The 27,424-nt window shown below is 44.0% G+C and overlaps 1 protein-coding gene and 2 non-coding genes across 6 annotated transcripts in view; 1 reads left to right on the top strand and 2 right to left on the bottom strand.

Moving 5' to 3' along the window:
* Nucleotides 1-27,424, top strand: part of LOC103788982 (uncharacterized) — an 870,763-nt gene that overhangs the window by 23,004 nt on the left and 820,335 nt on the right. For 3 of the 4 annotated variants that reach the window (XM_078355733.1, XM_078355731.1, XM_078355732.1), the window contains exons 9-21: nucleotides 336-440; nucleotides 1,010-1,219; nucleotides 2,396-2,500; nucleotides 3,262-3,468; nucleotides 4,648-4,752; nucleotides 5,466-5,675; nucleotides 6,846-6,950; nucleotides 8,320-8,392; nucleotides 8,842-9,059; nucleotides 10,825-10,929; nucleotides 11,486-11,692; nucleotides 12,869-12,973; nucleotides 13,528-13,740. In XM_078355733.1, coding sequence (XP_078211859.1) covers nucleotides 336-440; nucleotides 1,010-1,219; nucleotides 2,396-2,500; nucleotides 3,262-3,468; nucleotides 4,648-4,752; nucleotides 5,466-5,675; nucleotides 6,846-6,950; nucleotides 8,320-8,392; nucleotides 8,842-9,059; nucleotides 10,825-10,929; nucleotides 11,486-11,692; nucleotides 12,869-12,973; nucleotides 13,528-13,740 — 1,968 coding nt within the window. Of the gene's footprint in view, nucleotides 1-335; nucleotides 441-1,009; nucleotides 1,220-2,395; nucleotides 2,501-3,261; nucleotides 3,469-4,647; nucleotides 4,753-5,465; nucleotides 5,676-6,845; nucleotides 6,951-8,319; nucleotides 8,393-8,841; nucleotides 9,060-10,824; nucleotides 10,930-11,485; nucleotides 11,693-12,868; nucleotides 12,974-13,527; nucleotides 13,741-14,914; nucleotides 15,020-16,194; nucleotides 16,300-17,666; nucleotides 17,740-18,166; nucleotides 18,382-20,229; nucleotides 20,282-21,063; nucleotides 21,228-21,891; nucleotides 21,941-22,455; nucleotides 23,677-27,424 lie in introns of those variants that run through there. The other variant, XM_078355734.1, reaches the window with a different exon arrangement.
* On the bottom strand, nucleotides 10,263-10,403 carry LOC118149403 (U4 spliceosomal RNA). Its single transcript, XR_004736773.1, has one exon. It is a non-coding gene; the product is annotated as a U4 spliceosomal RNA (small nuclear RNA).
* On the bottom strand, nucleotides 19,662-19,801 carry LOC118149406 (U4 spliceosomal RNA). The gene has a single exon (XR_004736775.2). It is a non-coding gene; the product is annotated as a U4 spliceosomal RNA (small nuclear RNA).

Raw genomic sequence — 27,424 nt, 5'->3', positions numbered from 1 at the left:
GAGATAACTCTGTATTGCAGCAATGCTTCTGGAGAGCAGTTAGGGCAATTTTTGAAGATTTGGGGAAAAAGGTTTAATCATTTGCACTGACTTAGGTCAGAGGATATGGGATTGAGATCTACAAGATGAGACAGATTTTGTCCCATGGATCTGAAGAGCAGGCTCATCTGCTTCTGAGGCAACCGAATCTAGGGCCCGTTAGAATATTCCCATCATAATATCACATTCTTCCATTGAGATTATTTCACGTCCTCGTGCTGTGACTGGACAGTGATTTGGTGTTGTGTGAAGTGCCATTTGCTTACTGTGACCTGCTCTTCTGAATTTGTTTACAGAAGCTCAAGAAGATGACGATGAAGAACGGAGATACAGAGACAACAAAAATAAACTTCTTGTGAGTCAAGCAGTCTACTCCCTGGCCTGTCAGCTGAAGATGGAAGGTAAGTTCTATAGGTTCACCATCACGGAAGTGCTGAGGAGTGTCCTGTCTTGTCTCTGAGAAACCATACACTCTCTTTTTCAAAGATAATTTCATCCTTCCCATACTTCTAGGAAAGTAGCAATGTTACATCTTTAACATTTTGTTAAAGGCGTAACATGGAGGCGAAACTATGTAGCAACATTTCCATGTCTGCAGTAAGACAGGTGCGAGACGTGGGTAGGGTTAACATCCCAGCTATTGATTCCTAACACAGGCACCAAACCACCTGTTTTTCTTTGCAAGAGGCTAAATCATGTTTACAGGAATCTTCTCTGTACCATATAAGATCCTTCAGAACTTATAAGCAGGATCAAGGTAGAAATGTGGATGTCCTGGCTTCAAGGTCAATGAGTAGCTTTGACAAGTTTACTTTAGGGTGATTGAGAGTGCAGGTGACAAGAGGAATTCGGGGAAATAACATCTTCAAATCAATAGGCAAGGCTGTCAGTGACATCCCTCAGTCCTGATTAAACCAATTTGATGTGACCTGTTTCTAACCCATCATGTGTTTGGGTTTCTTCTTTCCAGTCCCTGTCTTTCTGTGTTCTGCCCCAAATGTCATCATGGTGGCATCTGGCAGGGCTGTTGCCAGAACAATTCCAGGGGTGAACGTTCCAGAAGCCATTGAGAAATTCTGCTCCCAGCGGGAAGATAACAAACCGGATGTCGGAGTCAGCCAAAATAGATGTCTTCTGAGTGAGGTGAACTACTTCCTGAACTACCGGCTGAGGACATATGGTGAGTTCCACAGGTTCACCTCCACAAAAGTGATGAACGACATCCTGCCTCGTCTTGAGAAACTGACCGCTGTCTTCCTCAAAGTTAATCTCATCTTTCCTATACTCCTAGAAAATAGAAATGGGTATTGTACCATTTGGTTAAAGATGGAAGACAGAGGCCAAAGTGTTTAGCAACGTTTCCACGTCTGCAGTAAGGTGGGTGTGGGACTGGGGTCACAATCCCAGCTATGGATTTCTGACACAGGCACGGAACCACCTGTTTTTCTCAGCAAGAGGCTAAATCCATGTTGACAGGAATCCTCTCTGTATGGTACAAGATCCTGCAGAGAAGTAGCATCTAGTCTGTTGGTCTAAATGTCTGAGGCTGCTGAACTTCCATTTTTTTTCGGTTTCTGCTGAGGCCCAGCAGGCAAAGCTGTGTGTTGGGGACCCTGGGGGAAACACAGTGATAGCAGACAGTACCTCCTGTGAGGAACTAAAAGGGGATCCTGCTTTTGATTGAACCTGTGGTATGTGTAAGTGGCCCCATCAAGAGCAGGAAGTACCCTGGTACCGGTGCCTCAGCCTCCCAATTAGCTGGGATTTCCGGTGGGCACCACCACGCCTGGCTACTTTTTGTGTTTGATGTAGAGGCGGGTTTTCTCCACGTTGGCCAGGCTGATCTCGAACTCTGAGGTCAAGGGATCTGCACTCCCAGACCTCCTAAAGTGCTGGGATTTCAGGCATGAGCCACCATGCCGGCTCCAGAGATTCTTTTTTAAGTAGACATTGTTAAAATACATCCCTCGGTCCAGTCTTTTATATACATTTCTCTAACCCTTCCTTGACCATGATACAGGATGAGCTAGATCAGTATTGCAGCAATTCTTCTGGAAAGCAGTCAGGGGAAGTTTTGAAGATTTTGGGGTAAAAGTTTTAATCGTTTGCACTGACTTAAGTCAGAGGATGTGGAATTGAGATCTACAGGATGAGACAGATTTTGTCCCATGGATCTGAAGAGCAGGCTCATCTGCTTCTGAGGCAACCGAATCTAGGGCACGTTAGAACATTCTCATCATATCGCATTCTTCCATTGAGACTATTTCACGTCCTCGTGCTATGACTGGACACTGATCTGGTCTTGTGTGAAGTGCCATTTGCTTATTGTGACCTGCTCTTCTGAATTTGTTTACAGAAGCTCAAGAAGATGACGATGAAGAATGGAGATATGGAGACAACAAAAATAAATTTCTAGTCAGTCAAGCGATCTACTACCTGGTCTGTCAGCTGAAGATGGAAGGTAAGTTCTATAGGTTCACCGTCACGGAAGTGCTGAGCAGTGTCCTGCCTTGTCTCTGAGAAACCATACACTCTCTTTTTCAAAGTTAATTTCATCCTTCCCATACTTCTAGGAAAGTAGCAATGTTACATCTTTAACATTTTGTTAAAGGCGTAACACGGAGGCAAAACTATGTTGCAACATTTCCACGTCTGCAGTAAGACAGGTGCGAGACTAGGGTTAACATCCCAGCTATTGATTCCTAACACAGGCACCAAACCACCTGCTTTTCTCTGCAAGAGGGTAAATCATGTTTATAGGAATCTTCTCTGTACCATATAAGATCCTTCATAACTTATAAGCAGGATCATGGTAGAAATGTGGATGTCCTGGCTTCAAGGTCAATGAGTAGCTTTGACAAGTTGACTTTAGGGTGATCAAGAGTGCAGATGAGAAGAGTAATTTGGGGAAATAACATCTTCAAATCAATAGGCAACACTGTCAGTGACATCCCTTAGTCCTGATTAAACCAATTTGACGTCACCAGTTTCTAACCCATCTTGTGTTTGGGTTGAATGTGGATGTCCGGGCTTCAAGGTGAATGAGTAGCTAAGATAAGTCGACTTTTGGGTGATCGAGAGTGCAGGTGAGAAGAGTAATTCGGGGAAATAACATCTTCAAATCAATAGGCAAAGCTGTAAGTGACATCCCTCAGTCCTGATTAAACCAATTTGACGTCACCAGTTTCTAACCCATCATGTGTTTGGGTTACTTCTTTCCAGTCCCTGGCTTTCCGTGTTCTGCCCTGAATGTCATCACGGTGGCATCTGGCAGGGCTGTTGCCGGAACAATTTTAGGGGTGAACGTTCCAGAAGCCATTGAGAAATCCTGCTCCCAGCGGGAAGATAAACCAGATGTCGGAGTCCGCCGAAATAGATTTCTTCTGAGTGAGGTGAACTACTCCCTGAACTACCGGCTGAGGACATACGGTGAGTTCCATAGGTTCACCTCCACAAAAGTGAGGAACAATGTCCTGCCTCAGCTCGAGAAACTGACCGCTTTCTTCCTCAAAGTTAATCTCATCTTTCCCATACTCATAGAAAATAGAAATGGGTATTTTACCAGTTGGTTAAAGATGGAATACAGAGGCCAAAGTGTTTAGCAAGTTTTCCACATCTGCAGTAAGGTGGGTGTGGGACTGGGGTTACAATCTCAGCTATGGATTTCTGACACAGGCACGGAACCACCTGTTTTTTTCAGCAAGAGGCTAAATCCATGTTGACAGGAATCCTCTCTGTATGGTACAAGATCCTGCAGAGAAGTAGCATCTAGTCTGTTGGTCCAAATGTCTGAGGCTGCTGAACTTCCATTTTGTTCCGGTTTCTGCTGAGGCTCAGCAGGCAAAGCTGTGTTAGGGACACTGGAGGAAACACAGTGATAGCAGACAGTACCTCCTGTGAGGAACTGAAAGGGGATCCTGCTCTTGATAGAACCTGTGGTATGTGTAAGTGGCCCCATCGAGAGCAGGAAGTACCCTGGTACCGGTGCCTCAGCCTCCCAATTAGCTGGGATCCCCGGTTGGCACCACCACGCCTGGCTACTGTTTGTGTTTGATGTAGAGGCAGGGATTCTCCATGTTGGCCAGGCTGAGCTTGAACTCCTGAGGTCAAGGGATCTGCCCTCTTAGACCTCCTAAAGTGCTGGGATTCCGGGCATGAGCCACCATACTGGCTCCACAGATTCTTTTTTAAGTAGACATTGTTAAAATACATCCGTTGGTCCAGTCTCCTGTATACATTTTTCTAACCCTTCGTTGACCGTGATACGGGATGAGCTAGATGAGTATTGCAGCAACCCTTCTGGAAAGCAGTCAGGGGAAGTTTTGAAGGTTTTGGAATAAATGTTTTAATCGTTTGCACTGACTTAAGTCAGAGGATATGGGATTGAGACCTACAAGATGTGGCAGATTTTGTCCCATGGATCTGAAGAGCAGGCTCATCTGCTTCTGAGGCAACCGAATCTAGGGCCGCGTTAGAACATTCCCATCATAGTATCGCATTCTTCCATTGAGACTATTTTACGTCCTCGTGCTATGACTGGACACTGATTTGGTCTTGTGCGAAGTGCCATTTGCTTACTGTGACCTGCTCTTCTGAATTTGTTTACAGAAGCTCGAGAAGATGACGATGAAGAACGGAGATACGGAGACAGCAAAAATAAACTTTGTGTGAGTCAAGCGGTCTACTACCTGGTCTGTCAGCTGAAGACGGAAGGTAAGTTCTATAGGTTCACCGTCATCGAAGTGCTGAGCAGTGTCCTGTCTTGTCTCTGGTAAACCATACACTCTCTTTTTCAAAGTTAATTTCATCCTTCCCATACTTCTAGGAAAGTAGCAATGTTACGTCTTTAACAAAATGTTAAAGGTCATGAACTCCTGAGGTCAGGGGATCTGCCCTCTTAGACCTCCTAAAGTGCTGGGATTCCGGGCATGAGCCACCATGCCGGCTCCACAGATTCTTTTTTAAGTAGACATTGTTAAAATACATCCGTCGGTCCAGTCTCCTGTATACATTTTGTAGGAGGTGAAACTATGTAGCAACGTTTCCAGGTCTGCAGTAAGACAGGTGCGAGACTAGGGTTAACATTCCAGCTACTGCTTCCTAACACAGGCACCAAACCACCTGCTTTTCTCTGCAAGAGGCTCAATCATGTTTACAGGAATCTTCTCTGTACCATGTAAGATCCTTCAGAACTTATAAGCAGGATCAAGGTAGAAATGTGGATGTCCTGGCTTCAAGGTCAATGAGTAGCTAAGACAAGTTGACTTTAGGGTGGTGATCAAGAGTGCAGATGAGAAGAGTAATTCGGTGAAATAAGATCTTCACATCAATAGGCAACACTGTCAGTGACATCCCTCAGTCCTGATTAAACCAATTTGACGTCACCAATTTCTAACCCATCATGTGTTTGGGTTTCTTCTTTCCAGTCCTTGGCTTTCCCTTTTCGTCCCCAAATGTCATCACGGTGGCATCTGGCAGGGCTGTTGCCGGAAAAATTCCAGGGGTGAACGTTCCAGAAGCCATTGAGAAATTCTGCTCCCAGCGGGAAGATAACAAACCGGATGTCGGAGTCCGCCGAAATAGATGTCTTCTGAGTGAGGTGGACTACTCCCTGAACTACCGGCTGAGGGCATACGGTGAGTTCCATAGGTTCACCTCCACAAAAGTGATGAACGATGTCCTACCTGGTCTCGAGAAACTGACCGCTGTCTTCCTCAAAGTTAATCTTATCTTTCTTATACTCCTAGAAAATAGAAATGGGTATTTTACCATTTGGTTAAAGGTGGAAGACAGAGGCCAGAGTGTTTAGCAAGTTTTCCACGTCTGCAGTAAGGTGGGTGTGGGACTGTGGTTACAATCCCAGCTATGGATTTCTGACGCAGGCACAGAACCACCTGTTTTTCTCAGCAAGAGGCTAAATCCATGTTTACAGGAATCCTCTCTGTACGGTACAAGATCCTGCAGAGAAGTAGCATCTAGTCTGTTGGTCTAAATGTCTGAGGCTGCTGAACTTCCATTGTGTTCCAGTTTCTGCTGAGGCCCAGCAGGCAAAGCTGTGTGTTGGGGACACTGGGGGAAACACAGCTATAGCAGACAGTACCTCCTGTGAGGAACTGAAAGGGGATTCTGCTCCTGATAGAACCTGTGGTATAAGTGGCCCCATCAAGAGCAGGAAGTACTCTTGTACCGGTGCCTCAGCCTCCCAATCAGCTGGGTTCCTCGGTGGGCACCACCATGCCTGGCTACTGTTTGTGTTTGATGTAGAGGCGGGGTTTCTCCATGTTGGCCAGGCTGATCTCGAACTCCTGAGGTCAAGGGATCTGCCCTCCTAGACCTCCTTAAGTGCTGGGATTCCAGGCCTGAGCCACCATGCTGGCTTCATAGATTCTTTTTTAAGTAGAGGTTGTTAAAATACATTTGTCGGTTTAGTCTTCTGTATTCTTTTCGCTAATTCTTCGTTGACCGTGATACAGGATGAGCTAGATCAGTATTGCAACAACCCTTCTGGAAAGCAGTCGGGAAGTTTTGAAGATTTTGGGGTAAAAGTTTTAATTATTTGCACTGACTTAAGTCAGAGGATGTGGGATTGAGATCTACAAGATGAGACATTTTGTCCCATGGGTCTGAAAAGCAGGCTCATCTGCTTCTGATTCAACTTAATCCAGGGCCCATTAGAACATTTTTATCAGAATATCACATTCTTCCATTGAGAATATTTTTTGTCCTTGTGGTATGACAGGACACTGATATTGTCTTGTGAAGTGAGATTTCCTGAATGTGACCTGCTCTTCTAAATCTATTTACAGATGATCAAAAAGATCACAATGAAGAACAGAAATACAGAGACAACAAAAATAAACATCTTATGAGTCAAGCGGCCTACTACCTGGACTGCCGGCTGAAGACGGAAGGTAAGTTCTATTGGTTCACCATCACGGAAGTGCTGAACGATGTCCTGTCTTTTCTCTGAGAAACTGAACACTCTCTTCATCAGAATTTATTTCATCTTTTTCATACTTTTAGGCAAACAAGTTTGTTTCTTAACATTTTGTTAAAAATGGATGAGAGAGGCCAAAGTATGTAGCCACTTTTCCACATCTGCAGTAAGGGGCGTGTGGGACTCAGGGTAAAATCTCAGCTATTGATTCCTGACACAGGCAGAGAACCACCTGTTTTTCTCAGTAAGAGGCTGAATCATGTTGACAGGAATCCTCTCTGTACCACATAAGATCCTACAGAGAAGTAGCATCTAGTCTGTTGGTCTACATGTCTGAGGCTTGTGAACTGCTATTCATTTTAAGTTTCTGCTGAGGTCCAGTAGGCAAAACTCTGTTATTGGGTCCTGGGGAAAATGTGGTAATAGTACACAGAACCTGCTGTGGGGAGCTTAGAGAGGACTCTGCTCCTTACATAATCTGATGGGAGGCGGTCTTTGAAACAAGAGGCAGCATCTGTCCAGGTGTAAAGGACAGGAAGGAAGCTATGACAGGAGAGCGGTTGGAGTGGAAAGATCTCTGGATTAAGAATGAAGATTCCCAGGCTGTATCTTCAGCAGTGTGTTTAGTAACTGTCAGTAAGCAATTGATTTCTCCTTCCTGACTTTCTGTCTCTCCACCTGCAAAGGCAGTCGAATTTCTCTCTCTCCATCTGCAAAGGCAGAAATCTTGCAGTGTCTGAAGCATTCAAATGTGCAAACACTTATGACTGCTTATCCAAATGAGATGAAGCACCTTGCTGTGTGGTGTTGGAGGCAGCACTTGCTGTGTGGGTATTTGGTGTTAGGATGTGGTTCAGACATGAGCACTCCCCATGGAGAGAATGTTCCTGAATAATACAGCAGAAGCCACTTGGGCCTGTGAAGTCACCTGATGTGCAGAGGATTGTGGGACAAGTTTGTTTGTCCTTTCCTAAGAGAAAGAAATAGGTTGTAAATATGAGCTGTGACAGGACAGCAAGCCAGTCCCTGGGCATCAGATCTTTGTCAGGATGGGGGAGACAGCTGCCAAAGTCCAGAGAGGGGCTGCACAAGTCTCCAGTGATGTGGGAGCTGAAAGTCTTTTCAACATTTGGCCTCATCGTGACGGTGACCCTCCGGATCAGTAATGCATTGCCTGGTGGATCCAGAAATTATGCCAGGGCATTGTGTTAAAGAGAAATCATGAGAGCTTTCAGTAGAACAGGGACCCATGCACAGACTTTCATGTCCCTATGCACGTTGGGTGACTGTGTTTGCAAAATGTGAAATGGGAAATATCTGAATGAACACATCTGTACTTGCAGAAAATGACAAAGACAAGGATGAGGATGTTCATGTTGCAGAGGCTGAGAAAATCCAGGAGTCACCTGCCCCCAGGTAACACTGAAGAATCAGGAGCAAGTAATGGGTGGTAAAGTATGGAAAAGGTCTAGAATCTCACCAGCTCTGGTGTCTCCCATGGGACAAAAGCCTGCATTTCCTTGGCCACAATATGCTCAGTTCAACCCAACTTAGACACAGGGTGTGGCAGCTGCTGTGCTTCTTTTTATGTGCTGAGTGCCATGTCTGAATTATACAGGGATAACTGAGTCTCTGCTCTTCTCAGCTCCTTTCTGCGCAGTGTGATGAATGCCAGTTGTCTCTCCGGTTCTCATGGCAGCCATGCTCTGTTGCAGAGCGGAGGATTGCCTGTTTTCTCTTAAAGGGAACCTCCCATTTGCCTCTGGGACCACTGTCATTCCTCCTGTGAAAACCAGCCAGGAATTCCTGGGTTCCAATCACCCTTTGTTTAATCTCTGTCATCTCTATCCCATCTGACTCATCAGGGAGGTGCGGAAGCTTGAAGTCAAGAAAGTCCCTGAGGATTCTCTGGAGGAATCTGTCATCACTCATTTAAATAGTTATGGCCCTACTGACTCCAGCCAGCCTCACAGAGACACCAATGAAGAAACCACATTTGACGAAGACAGCATTGACTCTGGGCTAGTTGTACAGAGTGCATCATCTGATGATGTAGCGGAGGATGCTCTCATCATTCTTACAGGTAACCTCTACATTCCTTGTTTTTGGTACCTCTGTCTAGGCTGAGGAAGATCAACTCTGAAGACAGGCTCTATACACACAAATCGGTTTGAATAAATACGTATGATAGGATACTAAACACAGATATCAGCAAATTTTTATCTCTTCCTCAGTTCATGCCGTGCGTTTGTCTCCCAGGCCCAAGTATCAAGTTACCAGACCCCAGGCCAATGTTACAAACTCATGGTCACCTGAGTGCAGGAGGTGTCCAGTAGGTGTCTGTCAGGTCTCCTAGCTTTGATTTGGTATGTCTCCTCACCTGTCATTATGTCATCTGTCCCTGAACGATGTTCATGGTGTTTCTATTTCTTTTTAAGGTTACTGGGAGCCTTGCCTATTTATTTTGAGATATTGTTCCCCAGGTTTCACTGCTCTGAGCTTCAGTCTTGATCTCTTTTTAAGTCAGCTTGCTTAGCTTCACAGTCACCTTGAAACCAGGATGAAAACATTTTCTCTTTTCCTTGCTAATACGTTTCCGTCAAGCAAGGCTCACCCCTGGCTGTCCACCCCCTCAATGTAGTGGCCGATCTGACTTTTCTTCATAGCATCACATACTGTTTGTTGTTGAGATGGAGTCTTTTTCTGTCACCTATCCTGGAGTGCAGTGGCGCCATCTGATCTTACTGCAGTCTCCACTTTGAAGACTCCAGTGATTCTCCTGCCTCTGACTCCTGAGTAGCTAGGATCACAGGTGCCCACCACCACACCTGGCTAATTTTTGTATTTGTAGTAGAGACGAGGTTTCACCATATTGGCCAGGCTGGGCTTGAACTTCTGATCTTAAATTGTTCACCTGCCTTGACCTTTCAAATAACGGATTTTTTTCCCCCTTTTTTTGAGATGGAGTCTTTCTCTGTTATTCAGGCTGGAGTTCAATTGCAGGATCTCACGTCACTGCAACCTCTGCCTCATGGGTTCAGATGATTCTGCTGCCTCAGCCTCCCGAGTAGCTGAGAGTGTAGGCACGTGCTACCACGCCCAGCTAATTTCTTAGTATTTTTAGTAGAGACTGGCTTCCACCATGTTGGCCAGAATGGTCCCGATTTCCTGACCTTGTGAAGTGCTCACTTCCTCTTCCAGAGTGCTGGGATTTCCGGCATGAGCCACCATGCCCAGCCCACAGATTTTCTTTTGTTTTTGTTTTGCTTTGTCTTTTTTTATTTTTTCTCCCTAGAGACTGTCAAAAATTGGCAATGCCGACTCTATTGCCTGTCATCACGGCGGGGTATTGGGGAATGTTTTCAGTTAGCGATAATCTCATCTTGGATAAACTTCATTGGCTACGATACTGCCACTGCACAAACCTCACAGATTCTTTTTCAAGCAAGTGTTAGAATTTACGTAACCATCCAGTCTCATGTATAGATGCCTCTGACCAGGCAATAACCTTGCTACCTGGTGAGAAAAATTATTGCAGCAACACTCCTAGAAGAGTTTGACTAATTTTGGAGATTCTCTGGGAACAAATTTGCTTTAACTTTGGATGGACACGGTGAGAGAATATGGAATTATGGTCTACCTGTAGAGGAAGATTTTGGCCTGTGCATCTGGAAAGCAGGCTCATGTACTCACCAGGCTTAATCTAGGGAATCCTAGAAACTTTTGGTCAGAATTTGTATTCTTGCCCGGAGAACATTTCTGTGCTTGTGCTATGACTGGACACTGCTTTGGTCTTAAGTGAAGTGCGATTTGCTTAATGTGACCGTCTCTTCCTAATTTGTTTACAGAAGATCGAAAAGATGACGATGAAGAACAGAAATACAGAGCCTGCAAAAATAAACTTCTAATGTGTCAAGTGGCCTACTACCTGGGCTGCCGGCTGAAGACGGAAGGTAAGTTCTAAGGGTTCTCCGTAACGGAAGTGCTGAACAATGTCCTGTCTTGTCTCGGACAGGCGATATGCTGTCTTCTTCAAGGTTAATTTAATCCTTCCCATACTTCTAGGAAAATAGCAATGGGTATTTTACCATTTTGGTAAAGATGGAAGTCAGAGGCCAAGGTATTTAACAACTGTTCTACGTCTGCAGTAAGGTGGGTGTGGGACTAGGGTTAGTATCGCAGCTAATGATTCCTGACACAGGCACAGAACCACCTGTTTTTCTCAGCAAGAGGCCAAGTCCACGTTTACAGGAATCCTCTCTAACATATAGGATACTTCAGAACTTATAAGCAAGATAAAGGCAGAAGTGTTTGTATCCTGGTTTCAGGGTGACGAGTAGCTAAGACAAGTTGACTTTAAGGAGATCAAGAGTGGAGATGAGAAGAGTCAAAGCAGGGAAACAGCATGTCCAATAGGCAAGGCTGTCAGTGACATCCCTCAGTCCTGAATAAACCAATTTGACGTCACCAGTTTCTAACCCATCATGTGTTTGGGTTTCTTCTCCCCAGTCCCTGGCTTTCGGTGTACCGCCCCAAATGTCAACACGGTGGCGTCTGGCCGGCCTCCCAGAAAAATCCCAGAGATGAACGTTCCAGAAGGCATTGAGAAATCCTGCTCCCAACGGGAAGAAAGCAAACCCAGTGTCGGAGCCATCAAAAAGCGACTTCTTTTGAGCCTGGTGGCCTACTTCCTGAAGTACCGGCTGAAGTCATACAGTAAGTTCTATAGGTTGACTACCACGAAAGTGATGCATGACGTCCTGTGTTGTCTTGAGTCACTAACCATTCTCTTCAACAAAATTAATTTCTTATGCCCATACTTGCAGAAAATAGAAATGGGTATTTTAACATTTTGGTCAAGATGAAAGATAGAGGCCAAAGTGTTTAGCAACTTTTCCACGTCTACAGTAACGTGGGTGTGGGACTGGGGTCACAGTCACAGCTATCGATGTCTGACACAGGCATAGAACCACCTGTTTTTCTCAACAAGAGGCTAAATCCATGTTTGCAGGAATCCTCTCTGTGCCATACAAGATCCTGCAGACAAGTAGCATCTAGTCTGTTGGTCTAAATGTCTGAGGCTACTGAACTTCCATTTTGTTCCGGTTTCTGCTGAGGCCCAGTAGGCAAAGCAGTGTTCTGGGGACACTGGGGGGAACACTGATAGCACACAGTTCCTGCTGTGGGGAGCTTAAAGGGGACCCTCCTCCGATTAGACCCTGTGGTATCTGAAAGTGGCATCATCAAGAGCAGGGAGTTCCCTGGTACTGGTGCCTCAGCCTCCCAATCAGCTGGGATCCCCGGTGGGCACCACCACACCTGGCTGACTATTATATTTTCAGTTGGGGTGGGGTTTCCCCATGTTGGCCAGGCTGGTCCTGAACTCCTGAGGTCAAGGGATCTGCCCCCCGTGCCTCCTAAATTGCTGAGATTCCAGGCATGAGCCACCATGCTGGTTCCACAGATTGTTTTTCCAGTAAAGGTTGTTAGAATTCATCAGTTGGTCCAGTCTCCTGTAGAAATTTCTCTAACCATTCACTGACCATGATATATAATGAGATAAATCAGTATGGCAGCAATGCTTCTGGAAAGTATTTAGGGCAATTTTTGAAAGATTTTGGGGAAAATGTTTTAATTTTTGCACTGACTTAAGTCACAGGATACGTGGTTAAGATCTACCAGATGAGGGAGATTTTGTCCCCTGCATCTGAAGAGCAGGCTCATCCACTTCTAGGGTGACTTATTCTAGGGCCCATTAGAACATTACCGTCAGAATAACACATTCTTACACTGAGAATATTTTAAGTTTCTGTGCTATGATTGGACACTGCTTTGGTCTTGTGTGAAGTGCGATTTGCTTAATGTGACCTGCTCTTCTGAATTTGTTTACAGAAGATCGAAAAGATGACGATGAAGAACAGAAATACAGAGACTGCAAAAATAAACTTCTAATGTGTCAAGTGGCCTACTACCTGGGCTGCCGGCTGAAGACAGAAGGTAAGTTCTAAAGGTTCGCCGTAACGGAAGTGCTGAACAACGTCCTGTCTTGTCTCGGACAGGCGATACGCTGTCTTCTTCGAGGTTAATTTAATCCTTCCCATACTTCTAGGAAAATAGCAATGGGTATTTTGCCATTTTGGTAAAGACGGAAGTCAGAGGCCAAGGTATCTAGCAACTGTTCCACGTCTGCAGTAAGGTGGGTGTGGGACTAGGGTTAGTATCGCAGCTAATGATTCCTGACACAGGCACAGAACCACCTGTTTTTCTCAGCAAGAGGCCAAGTCCGCGTTTACAGGAATTCTGTCTAACGTATAGGATCCTTCGGAACTTATAAGCAAGATAAAGGCAGAAGTGTTTGTATCCTGGTTTCAGGGTGACTGAGTAGCTAAGACAAGTTGACTTTAAGGAGATCAAGAGTGGAGATGAGAAGAGTCAAAGCAGGGAAACAGCATGTCCAATAGGCAAGGCTGTCAGTGACATCCCTCAGTCCTGAAACCAATTTGATGTCACCAGTTTCTAACCCATCATGTGTTTGGGTTTCTTCTCCCCAGTTCCTGGCTTTTGGTGTACCGCCCCAAATGTCCACACGGTGGCGTCTGGCCGGCCTCCTTCCAGAACGATCCCAGAGGTTCAGAACGTTCCAGAAGGCATTGAGAAATCCTGCTCCCAACGGGAAGAAAGCAAACCCAATGTCGGAGCCATCAAAAAGCGACTTCTTTTGAGCCTGGTGGCCTACTTCCTGAAGTACCGGCTGAAGTCATACAGTAAGTTCTATAGGTTGACTACCACGAAAGTGATGCATGACGTCCTGTGTTGTCTTGAGTAACTAACCATTCTCTTTATCAAAATTAATTTCTTATGCTTATACTTGCAGAAAACAGAAATGGGTATTTTAACATTTTGGTCAAGATGAAAGATAGAGGCCAAAGTGTTTAGCAACTTTTCCACATCTGCAGTAAGGTGGGTGTGGGACTGGGGTCACAGTCCCAGCTATCGATGTCTGACACAGGCACAGAACCACCTGTTTTTCTCAGCAAGAGGCTAAATCCATGTTTGCAGGAATCCTCTCTGTGCCATACAAGATCCTGCAGACAAGTAGCATCTAGTCTGTTGGTCTAAATGTCTGAGGCTACTGAACTTCCATTTAGTTCTAGTTTCTGCTGAGACCCAGTAGGCAAAGCAGTGTTCTGGGGACACTGGTGGGAACACTATGATAGCACACAGTTCCTGCTATGGGGAGCTTAAAGGGGACCCTCCTCCGATTAGACCCTGTGGTATCTGAAAGTGGCATCATCAAGAGCAGGGAGTTCCCTGGTACTGGTGCCTCAGCCTCCCAATCAGCTGGGATCCCCGGTGGGCACCATCACACCTGGCTATTATATTTTCAGTAGAGGTGGGGTTTCTCCGTGTTGGCCAGGCTGGTCCTGAAGTCCTGAGGTCAAGGGATCTGACCCCCTGTGCCTCCTAAATTGCTGAGGTTTCAGGCATGAGCCACCATGCTGGTTCCACAGATTGTTTTTTCAGTAAAGGTTGTTAGAATTCATCAGTTGGTCCAGTCTCCTGTAGAAATTTCTCTAACCATTCACTGAGCATGATATATAATGAGATAAATCAGTATGGCAGCAATGCTTCTGCGAAGTATTTAGGGCAATTTTTGAAAGATTTTTGGGAAAACGTTTTAATTTTTGTACTGACTTAGGTCACAGGATACGTGGTTAAGATCTACCAGATGAGGGAGATTTTGTCCTCTGGATCTGAAAAGCAGGCTCATCCACTTCTAGGGCGACTTATTCTAGGGCTTGTTAGAACATTACCGTCAGAATGACACATTCTTACACTGAGCGTATTTTAAGTCCTTGTGCTATGATTGGACACTGCTTTGGTCTGTGTGAAGTGCGATTTGCTTAATGTGACCTGCTCTTCTGAATTTGTTTACAGAAGATTGTAAAGATCACAATGAAGAACAGAAATACAGAGACTGCAAAAATAAACTTCTAATGTGTCAAGTGGCCTACTACCTGGGCTGCCGGCTGAAGACGGAAGGTAAGTTCTAAAGGTTCGCCGTAACGGAAGTGCTGAACAACGTCCTGTCTTGTCTCGGACAGGCGATACGCTGTCTTCTTCGAGGTTAATTTAATCCTTCCCATACTTCTAGGAAAATAGCAATGGGTATTTTATTATGTTGGTAAAGATGGAAGTCAGAGGCCAAGGTATCTAGCAACTGTTCCACGTCTGCAGTAAGGTGGGTGTGGGACTAGGGTTAGTATCGCAGCTAATGATTCCTGACACAGGCACAGACTCACCTGTTTTTCTCAACAAGAGGCCAAGTCCATGTTTACAGAAATTTTCTCTGTACAGTATAAGATTCTGCAGACAAGTAGCATCTATTTTGTTGGTCAAAATGTCTGAGGCTACTCCACTTCCATTTTTTTCTTTTCTGAGGCCCAGTAGGCAAAGCTCTGTTCTGGGGCACTGGGAGAAACACAGCGATAGCAGACAGTACCTTCTGTGAGGAATTTATAGGGGACCCTGTACTCAATAGAACCAGTGGTATGTGTTAGTTGCCCCATCAAGAGCAGGAAGTACCCTAGTTCTGGTGCCTCAGACTCTTAATTAGCTGAGATCCCTTTTGGGTACCACTGCATCTGACAATTTTTGTATTCTATGTAGAGGCTGGGTTTCTCCATGTTGTCTGGGCTGCTCTTGAACTCCTGAGGTCAAGCGATCTGTTTTTTTAGGCCTACAGTGCCTTAAGGCCTTCCCAGCATGAGCTACAGTGCTGGCTCCACAGGTTTTTTTTTTTTAAGTAGAGGTTGTTAAAATTTTTTTGTTGGTCTGTCTCATATATAAATTTTTCTAACCATTCGTTGATCATGATACATGTTGAGATAGATCAGTATTGCTGCAACCCTTCTGGAAAGCAGTCAGGGCAAGTTTTGAAGATTTTGGGGAAAAAGTTTTAATTGTTTGCATTAACTTAAGTCAGAGGATATGGGATTGAGATCTATCAGTTAAGACAGATTTTTTCCCATGGATCTGAAAAGCAGGCTCATCTGCTTCTGAGGCAACTTAATCTTCGGCCTGTTAGAACATTGTTATCATTATATCACATTCTTCTATTGAGAATATTTTATGTTCTGCTATGACAGGACACTGATTTGGTCTTGTGTGAAGTGAGACTTGCTGAATTTGACCTGCTCTTCTGGATTTGTTTACAGATGATCAAAAAGATCTTGATGAAGAACAGAAATACAGAGACAGCAAAAATAAACATCTTATGAGTCAAGCGGCCTACTACCTATATTGCCGGCTGAAGACGGAAGGTAAGTTCTATTGGTTCACCATCACGGAAGTGCTGAACGATGTCCTGTCTTTTCTCTGAGAAACTGAACACTCTCTTCATCAGAATTTATTTCATTTTTCCCATACTTCTAGGCAGACATAAATTTGTTTCTTAACATTTTGTTAAAAATGGATGAGAGAGGCCAATGTAGCCACTTTTTTACATCTGCAGTGAGGTGGGTGTGGGACTCAGGGTAAAATCTCAGCTATTGGTTCCTGACACCAGCACAGAACCACCTGTTTTTCTCAGCAAGAGGCTGAATCATGTTGACAGGAATCCTTTCTGTACCACATAAGATCCTGCAGGCAAGTAACATCTAGTCTCTTGGTCTAAATGTCTGAGGCTTGTGAACTGCCATTCAGTTCAGGTGTCTGCTGAGGTCCAGAAGGCAAAGCTCTGTTCTTGGGTCCTGGGGGAAATGCAATGATAGTACACAGTACCCGCTGTGGGGAGCTTAAAGAGGACTTTGCTTTTTACATAACCTGATAGAAGGTGGTCTCTGGAACAAGAGGCAGCATCTGTCCAGGTGTAAAGGACAGGAAGGAAGCTGTGACAGGAGAGTGGTCTTTGGAGTGGAAAGATCTCTGGATTAATGAAGATTCCCAGGCTGTATCTTCAGCAGTGTGTTTAGTAACTGTCGGTGAACAATTGATTTCCCCTTCCTTAGTTTCTGTCTCTCCGTCTGCAAAGTCAGTCAAATTTCTCTCTCTCCATCTGCAAAGGCAGAGACATCTTACAGTTTCTGAGGCATTCAAATGTGTGAACACGTATGACCACTTATCCAAATAAGATGAAGCCCCTCGCTGTGTGGTGTTGGAGGCAGCACTCGCTGTGTGGGCATTTGGTATGAAAAAGTAGTTCAGACTGGAGCACTCCCCATGCAGAGAATGTTCCTGAATAATACAGCAGAAGCCACTTGGAGGGCCTGTGAAGTCACCTGATGTGCAGAGGATTGTGGGACAAGTTTGTCCTCTCCTAAGAGAAAGAAATAGGTTGTAAATGTGAATTGACAGGACAGCAAGCCTGTCTCTGGGCATCAGATCTTTGTCAGGATGGGGGAGACAGCTGCAAAATTTCAGAGAGGGGCTGCACAAGCCTCCAGTGATATGGGAGCAGAAGGTCTTTTCAACATTTGGCCTCATTGTGACAGTGACCCTCCAGATCAGAAATGCATTGCCTGGTGGATCAGGAAACCATGCCAGGGCATTGTGTTCAAGAGAAATCATGAGAGCTTTCAATAGAACAGGGACCCATACACAGACGTTCATGTTTATGTGCCCATTGGGCTGACTGTGCTTGCAGGGTGTGAAATGGGAAATATCTGAATGAGCATATCTGTACTTGCAGAAAACGACAAAGACAAGGATGAGGATGTTCATGTTGCAGAGGCTGAGAAAATTCAGGAGTCACCTGCCCCCAGGTAACACTGAAGAATCAGGAGCAAGTAATGGGTGGTAAAGTATGGAAAAGGTCTAGAATCTCACCCTCTCTGACATCTACCGTGGGCCAAAAGCCTGCATTTCCTTGGCCATAATATTTTCAGTTCAACCCAACTTAGACACAGGGTGTGCCAGCTGTTGTGGTTGTTTGTATGTGCTGAGTGTTGTGTCTGAGTTATACAGGGATAACTGAGTCTCTGCTCTTCTCAGCTCCTTTCTGCCCAGTGTGATGAATACCAGCTGCTCTGTTTTTTTCCGGTTTCCATGGCAGCCATTCTCTGTTGCACAGAGGAGGATTGCCTGTTTTCTCTCAAAGGGAACCTCCCATTTGCCTTCTGAGACCCCTCCCTTATTCCTCCTGTCCAATTTTTTTTAAATTTTCTGTCTTTATCCCATCTGGCTCATCAGGGAGGTGCAGAAAGTTGAAGTCAAGAAAGTCCCTGAGGACTCACTAGAGGAATCTGTCATCACTCATTCAAAAAACTCTGGCCCTACTGACCCCAGCCAGCCTCACAGAGACACCAGTGAAATCAAATTTGAGGAAGACAGTGTTGCTTCTGTGCTGGCTGAAGAGAGTGCATCATCTCATGATGTAGCGGAGGATGCTCTCATCATTCTTTCAGGTAACCTACATTTTTTGTTTTTGGTACCTCTGTCTAGGCTGAGGAAGATCAACTCTGAAGACAGGCTCTATACACACAAATCGGTTTGAATAAATACGTATGATGGGATACTAAACACAGATATCAGCGAATTTTTATCTTTTCCTCAGTTCATGCCATGCGTTTGTCTCCCAGGCCCAAGTATCAAGTTACCAGACCCCAGGCCAATGTTACAAACTCATGGTCACCTGAGTGCAGGAGGTGTCCAGTAGGTGTCTGTCAGGTCTCCTAGCTTTGATTTGGTGTGTCTCCTCACCTGTCATTATGTCATCTGTCCCTGAACGATGTTCATGGTGTTTCTATTTCTTTTTAAGGTTACTGGGAGCCTTGCCTATTTATTTTGAGATATTGTTCCCCAGGTTTCACTGCTCTGAGCTTCAGTCTTGATCTCTTTTTAAGTCAGCTTGCTTAGCTTCACAGTCACCTTGAAACCAGGATGAAAACATTTTCTCTTTTCCTTGCTAATACGTTTCCGTCAAGCAAGGCTCACCCCTGGCTGTCCACCCCCTCAATGTAGTGGCCGATCTGACTTTTCTTCATAGCATCACATACTGTTTGTTGTTGAGATGGAGTCTTTTTCTGTCACCTATCCTGGAGTGCAGTGGCGCCATCTGATCTTACTGCAGTCTCCACTTTGAAGACTCCAGTGATTCTCCTGCCTCTGACTCCTGAGTAGCTAGGATCGCAGGTGCCCACCGCCACACCTGGCTAATTTTTGTATTTGTAGTAGAGACGAGGTTTCACCATATTGGCCAGGCTGGTCTTGAACTCCTGACCTTAAATTTTTCACCTACTTTGTCCTTTCAAATTATGGATTTTGTTTTTTCTTTTTTTTAGAGGTGGAGTCTCCCTCTGTTATTCAGGCTGTAGTTCAGTTGCACGATCTCAGGTCACTGCAACCTCTGCCTCCTTGACTTCAACCTTCTGCACTTCCCTGATGAGCCAGATGGGATAGAGATGACAGAAAAAATTTGGTTTAACTCTGTATAGACTCAGAGTTCAGATGATTTTTCTTCCTCAGCCTCCCAAGTAGCTGAGACTGTACGTGCATGCCACCACCCTCAGCTCCTTTCTTATTTTTTTAGTAGAGACAGGCTTTCACCGTGTTAACCAGGATGGTCCCGATCTCCTGACCTCACCTCGGCCTTTCAGAGTGCTGGGATTACAGGCATGAGCCACCATGCCCGGCCCACAGATTCTTTTTGTTAGTTTTTGTTATTGTTTTGTTTTTTGTTATTCCTTCTCCCTAGAGACTGTCAAATATTGTCAATGCCGACTCTATTACATGTCATCACGGCAGGGTATTGGGAACGTTTTCAATTAGCGATAATCTGATCTCAGATAAACCCCATTGGCTATGATACTGCCACTGTGCAAAGCTTACAGATTCTTATTCAAACAAGTGTTGTCAGAATGTACATACCTGTCCAGTTTCATGCATAGATGCCTCTGACCATTCAATGACCTTGCTCACTGGTGAGATAAGTCAGTATTGCAGCAACACTCCCAGAAAAGAGTTTGACTAATTTTTGGAGGTTTTCAGGGAAAAAACTTTGTTTAACTTTGTATAGACTCGGAGAAATTATGGCATTATTGTCTACCTGTAGGGGGAGATTTTGGCCTGTGCATCTGGAAAGCAGGCTCATCTACTCACCAGGCTTCATCTAGGGCACCTTAGAATCTTCCTGCCAGAATTTGTATTCTTGCCGTGAGATCATTTCTGTGCCTGTGCTATGACTAAACACTGATTTGGTCATATGTGAAGTGTGATTTGCTTAATGTGACCTGCTTCTCTGAATTTGTTTACAGAAAGTCAAGGTGATGTTGAGGAAGAGGAGGAGAAAGGGCCAGTGCCCCCCAGGTAACGCTGTGGAGCTGTGGGCTGTTAGTTCCATAGTGACACCTGGAGACTGCAGATCCAGGAAAAGGAGAAAATGATGACTAGAACTCTGCCTTCCATTCACCAGCTACAGATTGTCCTCATTGACAGTGCTGTGGGTGATGTGTGGCACTTGTATAGGTTTTAATTTCTTAGTCCTCCCAAGATAGGGACCTGCAATCTGCTGAGCCAGGTGAACTCAGCAAACAGGGATTTCCTGTTTTCGCCTGTTCTCTCCATGTGTTTAATTCCAGGGAGAGACACAGATATGCTTTCTACCCATTTGTTGTTAGCATGTTTGCTAGGATTTGTGAAGAGAAGAAATTCAAAAAATATACATATGCTATCAAAATACTGGAAAAGGGAGGCCCTTAGTACAGAAGATCTGGGTGTCTGAAATGCCTCAGGAGCTCTGTTCACTTGAATGCTGCATGTAAAATTCAACACAACTTACGCGAGGTAGTTGAATCCCCGTGTTAGTGCTCGTGTTGCAGTTCATGATGGTAGTTTCCAGGGAGTCTGGGTGGCCTGCAGTGGCTCATCTGTGGCAAATGCACTGAGCACCTGCTGCTCATTTGTGCTGTGTCCCCAGGGTAGTCACCCTTCACCCTGCATTTAGAAGGATAGTTTTTTTTTCTCTTGAAGGAAAAATGCCTTTGCTTTCTGTGACCACTCCATTGTGACTTCCATCAGATCAGCTGGGGGACTTTGTTGTCTAATTTCTGTTGGTTTAATCTGTCGTCCTGTCCTGCCTGGCTCATCAGGAATCTGCAGGAGTCTGTGGAGGAGGAAGCCCCCCAGGAGTCCTGGGATGAAGGTGATTCGACTCTCTCAGTTCCTCCTGGCCCATCTGCCTTCAATGAGACTTTGAGGAGCAACTTGCACTCATTAGAGGAGCAGCAAGTCATCTCGGCTGTTGACATAGACAGTGAGTACTCCATTGTGAAGGCACTAAAGCTCCAGTTTGTGTCCCAGATAGACCCCATAGTCTTTGGGCATTGCTCCCCTGGCCGGGCTGAGAGTTGTCATCACTCTGGGCTGAGCCTGTACATGAGTGTAGATTTCAGTCACTCTGGATTCCAGTCTGAAGCACCAGCATGGGGTGGGACAGTGAGCTTTGCCCTGTCTCTAGTCTCAGGTCATGCCCGTCACACCCTGGACCGACTGTCAGGACATTGAAACTTAAGGCAGGTGTTGCACACTCACGCCAAGCTCTGCAGCACATGCCCACAAGTTGTCTGTCAATCTGAATTAAATGTCTCTTGCCAGCTACCAAGTTCCTCATGAGTTTTGTTCCCCAAGCATGTCTGTGAGGTTCTTCCCTGTGTGTACAAACTTGGTGAAACTGTTTGTACAACTTGGGATGAAAGAATAATGGTCTACCAGAATAGGGACATTTCATTATTTGTCTGAGACAGGAACCAAGAAATCTCTCTCATGATTGGCCTTCAGACCTCCTGAAGTCTGTCTCTCACATTATCCTGTTCTCATTCTGAGGAGTTTGAGGTCCCTGTGCAGGGATTAGACAGTGGACGGTTATGGGTGTAGGAGAATTGGCTTATTTTGTCTGTCCCTGTCTGAATTTATTGCAGAGATTAAAAATGACGACGAAGAAGAAGACCAAGGCCCACCATGCCCCAGGTAACTTTGAGCAATTGTGAACAGCTAATTTTGTGTTGACACCTGGAGACACCAGGTCCAGGGAAAAGAGTGGGCTGACAATATCGATACCATGTTTTCAATGAAGCCTGAATGATTTCTACTAACATTGCTGTTGGTTTTCATTGCGGTAGATACTTAGGTTTCCATTTCTCCCTCCCCTTATCATTTACTAACTACTGTAGGTTGACGATACTTGTTTTTATGATCAGTGTACGCTGTGTGTCCTGAGGGTACTCACTCAGAGTGTCCTTTCACTCCCTCATCAGTGTGTCACCTGGACAGTTCACTGAGCTTACTTTCTCTCTCTCTTCTCTTTCATTCTTTTTTACCCTACTCTTGCCCATCCCAACATAAGGCAATAATCTTTTATGTCATTAATGGATCTATGTTTTTTCTTTATTAACCACTTTCTTGTGCTCCCCATGAAATCTAGTTGGGGCTCTGCGGTGTCTTATTTTCCTTGACTTATTCTTTGGTTTTTCCTCATTTTCTAGGCTCAGCATGGAGCTGGTGGAAGCAGAAGAGCCTGAAGTCTTCCGGTACTCACTGGATGTATTGTATTCAACATATACAGCTTATCCTGAGTTTTGTTACACATGCCAGGCTTACACATATGTTATTTTTTTATTTGTGGAAGAGCATGTTCGCTTGACTTTGGACATGGACAGTAGGTTTCTTACTACGACGGTGACAAGACTCCCCCTGGTCTCCCGGGTAGGGGTCATATTTCCACACTAAGACAACATGTCACATGGGACTCTGCCGGTGCAGAGTATGAACAACACCATGTTCTGGCTGAAATGCTTAGCCTGAGTTCCATAGCCTGAGGTAATCTCCAGACAACTTCAGAATGTAGAGCAGTGAGCAGCAGAAGTGACCTTTCTCCTTCAGAAAGCCCATGTCACCACAAATCACACAACCAAAAGGAGAAGAGACATTTTGGGTTGAAAAAGAGTAAAAAGATAATGTAGCTACATTTCTTTAGTTCTTTTGAACCCAAAGTGTCTCCTCACCTTTTGTTGTTGTCATTGATGGTGGTGACATGGGCTTGTTTGTAGAGGACAGGTCAGCTGTCTGGCTCAATGCTCTACACTCTGAAGTTGTCCAAAAATGTCCTCATGATTAAATTCAGCCTAAGTGTTTTTCTGGGAACACTGCAGGGTCAATGCTACCTCACCCATCTGCAGGCAGAGAAGGTCCCGTGTGTCTCCCACCATGATTGTGATACCAGGACTGTTCCACCATTTGTCTACCACCATGTTTGTGATACTAGGACTGTTCCATCATTTGTCTATTGCCATGATTGTGATGCCAGGACTGTTCCCCATTTGTCTACCACCATGATTGTGATACCAGGACTATTCCACCATTTGTCTACCATGATCATGGTACCAGGACTGTTCCACCATTTGTCTACCCCCATGATCGTGATACCAGGACTCTTCCACCATTTGTCTACCATGATCATGGTACCAGGACTGTTCCACCATTTGTTTACCACCATGATTGTGATACCAGGACTATTCCACCATTTGTCTACCACCATGATTGTGATACCAGGACTATTCCACCATTTGTCTACCACCATGATCGTGATGCCCAATCTGTACCATTCAGAGACACCTTAGTTATACCGAAGTAATTGGAAAAATGGTTTTTAAAAGTATTAATATGCTGTGTTCAAATGATCATCCCCTAAACATTTTATTCATTAATCATCCCTGGTGGTGTCAATTATTATATTTATATCTCTCTACTGGAAATTTTCAATTTTTACTGTATCTTTGCTTTTCCTAGTTTCTGTTGTTGGAAAAAAGTTTCCTGCCTGCATTTTAATTTTTGCCAAAGTTAATTTTAATGTATACTATTAAAATTTTTTCTCTTAAGACTGTCAGCACATAAGGCCACAGCAAAACAGAGAATTCCCTGATTTTGAAGCCTTTGTTAATTTGTGGCTGACAAGAGATGTAGTTTTCTTAGTTAGCTGGTAATATCTATTTAAGTGAGCAGCCAGGGAAATGTCTATCAGACTAAGGACATGCAAAGCCCAGGCCATTCTCCTTGAGTCTTTTAATCTATTTCAAAAGAGAAGAGAATAGGTAGATTCCACATATGTGGACAGGAAGGAGAATACACTAAAAGCAGCAGACAACTATTTCCCAAAACAATAGAAAATAAGATTTAAATAAACATACACCATTAAAATTCATTAAACATTTTCTCATGAAATGTAATCTCTCTAAACTTACCTGTTATATGGAAGTCAGTTCTTAATATTCCACACTGCATTGACTGTTGACATTCATAAGAACGTATTCCAAGTTTATTTGAAAAAGCAAATGGACTGTAATCCTTTTTTTTTTTTGCGGTGATCTTTTTAAGATTGAAGATTGTTTTCAAAATAAAACCAAAGATTTTAAAGATTGAAAATGACATTAAAATTTATCTTCTCAAAGTAATGATGTTTAACTCTGTGTATCTTACTCCTGTTTATAGTATAACTGTCAAGTGACCATTTAACCATTCTTTAAATATTTCAAATTACTGGGAACAAACTGCATCTCAGGGTGTATCTTCTTTTTCTTTTCTTTATTTTACTTTAAGTTCTGGGGTGCATGTGCAGACCTTGCAGGATTGTTACATAGGTATACACATGCCATGGTTGTTTGCTGCTTCCATCCCTCCATCACTTATGTTACGTATTTGTCCTAATGCTATTTTTTCTCAATATTCCCATTTCTTGCTATCTCTCCTTCGCCCCCCACCCTCAACAGACCTCAGTTTGTGATGTTCCCCTCCTGTGTCCTTGTGTTCTCGTTGTTCAACATTCTCTTATGAGTGAAAACATGTGGTGTTTGGTTTTCTGTTCTTGTGTCAGTTTGCTGAGAATGATGGTTTCCAGCTTTATCCATGTCCCTGCAAAGAACATGAACTCATCCTTTTTTATGGCTGCATAGTATTCCATGGTGTATATGTGCAACTTTTTCTTTATCCACTGTGTCCTTGATGGGCATTTGGGTTGGTTGTAAGTCTTTGCTATTGTAAACCATGCTGCAATGAATATACGTGTGCATGTGTCTTTATGATAGAAGGATGTATAATCTTTTGGGTATATACCCAGTAATGGGATTACTGGGTCAAATATTATTTTTACTTCTAGATTCTTGAGGAATTGCCACACTGTCTTCCACAACGATTGAACTAATTTACACTCCCACCAGAAGTGTAAAAGCATTCCTTTTTCTCCACATTGTCTCTAGCATGTGCTGTCTCCTGATTTTTTAATGATCACCACTCTAACTGGTGTGAGGTGGTATCTCAACGTGATTTTGATTTGCATTTTTCTAATGACCAGTGATGATGAGCATTTTTTCTTATGTTTGTTGGCCACATAAATGTCTTCTTTTGAAAAGTGTCTGTTCATAGCCTTCGCCTGCTCTTTGATGGGGTTTCTTTTTCTCTTGTATATTTGTTTTAGTTCTTTATAGATTCTGATTATTAGTTTTTTGTCAGATGGGTAACTTGCAAAATTTTTTCCCCATTTTGTTGGTTTCTGGTTGACTCTAATGATTGTTTCTTTTGCTGTGCAGAAGCTCTTAAGTTTCATTAGATCTATTTTGTCTATTTTGGCTTTTGTTTCCAATGCTTTTGGTGTATAAGTCATGAAGTCCTTGCCTATGCCTATGTCCTGCATGGTATTTCCTAGGTTTTCTTCATGGGTTTTTATGGTGTTAGGTCTTATGTTTAAATCTTTTATTTATCTGGAGTTAATTTTTGATTAAAGTGCAAGGAAGGAGTCCAGTTTCAGCTTTCTGCACATGGCTAGCCAGTTTTTCCAACACCATTAAACAGGGAATCCTTTCCCCATTGCTTGTTTTTGTCAGGTTTGTCAAAAATCAGATGGTTGTAGATGTGTGACATGACTTCTGAGGCCTCTGTTCTGTTCTGTTGCTCTATATCTCTGTTTTGGTACCAGTACCATGCTGTTTTGATTATTGTAGCCCTGTAGTATAGTTTGAAGTCAGGTAGTGTGATACCTCCAGCTTTGTTCTTTTTTCTTAGGATTGTCGTGGCTATGCGTGCTCTTTTCTGGTTCCATATGAAGTTTAAGTTGTTTTTTTCCAGTTCTGTGAATATTCCTCAAGGAGATTAAAGACCTAAATAAGTGGAAAGATATCTTGTGTCCATGGGTTAAAAGATGTAACATGGTTAAGGTAAAAATACAACTCAAAGCAATCCACAGATTTAATACAACTTTCTCAAATTCGCTTTTTTCATAGGAGTGGTTGAGAAGAACTTCATATTCCTAAGAAATAGCAAGTGTGTCCCCAAAACAAAAGCAATCTTGAAATGCAAGAAGGAACATCCTCTATTCCAAAGGTGTTTAACTGTTCTCAGCAGTACCTGGCAGTCTTCAGTATACAGGCTTTCACATCTTATTTATTTATTTTTTTCATTTGTTTCCAGACAGAATCTCACTCTTTCTCTCAGGCTGAAGTACAGGGGCACAGTCCCAGCTCACTGCAGCATGGAATTCTCAGGCCCATGAGATCCTAGGGCCTCATCCACTGAGCACCTGGGGCTACAGGCTCACACCACCTGGATAATGTTAATAGTTTTTAGTAGAGATGAGGTCTCACTATGTTGCCTAGGCTAGATTTAAATTTCTGAGCTCAAGCGACCCTCCTGCCACAGCCTTCCAAGTTGCTGGGATTTAAAGCTGAGCCTGGCTGGCTTTCACATCTTAGATATATAGTATATATTTCCTAATGCTATTGTAAAGTACTCTTTTAAACATTGTTATTAAAATTATATATTTATGTATATTTAAGGAATACAACCAGAGGATCATATACATACACATATACATATACATGTACATATACATGTACATACACATAATGAAGCAATGCCTACTCGGTGAGGGGCTGCCTTGTGAGCAACCCCAAGGGCCCTGGCTCATGAAGCCCTTGGCTAGAAAGGTGGAGGGATCAGCCAGGTGGGCACACAGCAGGTTTCTTGTTTTCTTCTGGCAAACACACACACAAATATCAGCACCTGCTCACTGGAGTCTCTGGCAACCCTGACCAGGCTTCATGATGGGTGAGGTGGGCTAGAAATGGGAAAGTGGATGACCCCAGACCTAGAGACTGCCGCTGTCACCTGGGCACCTGGAATGTGTGTGGAGGAGTCTCCCACAGATTTGGGCCTGGATCAATGCCCAAACATGCACAAGGACAGGACTGTTGGCCTGGATGTTTGCAGAGCTCCCAGTCTTCTAAAGAGGCTGGTGGTGGGGAGGAAGTTTCAACAAAACAGCAGAGTTATGGGTACTCGAGCTTGGAACAGAGAATACCTCCCTGTACTACTAAATGACAGTATCTGACGATGATGAATGACACTTGAGCAGCAGCTTTCACTGTTTCACAAGCAGTGTCTCTGGACCACTAGGTTGGTGCTGTC

The sequence above is a fragment of the Callithrix jacchus genome, chromosome 18 (assembly GCF_049354715.1).
Source record: "Callithrix jacchus isolate 240 chromosome 18, calJac240_pri, whole genome shotgun sequence".
In the NCBI taxonomy this organism is placed as follows: domain Eukaryota; kingdom Metazoa; phylum Chordata; class Mammalia; order Primates; family Cebidae; genus Callithrix; species Callithrix jacchus.
This window is presented reverse-complemented; position numbering and strand designations above follow the sequence as displayed.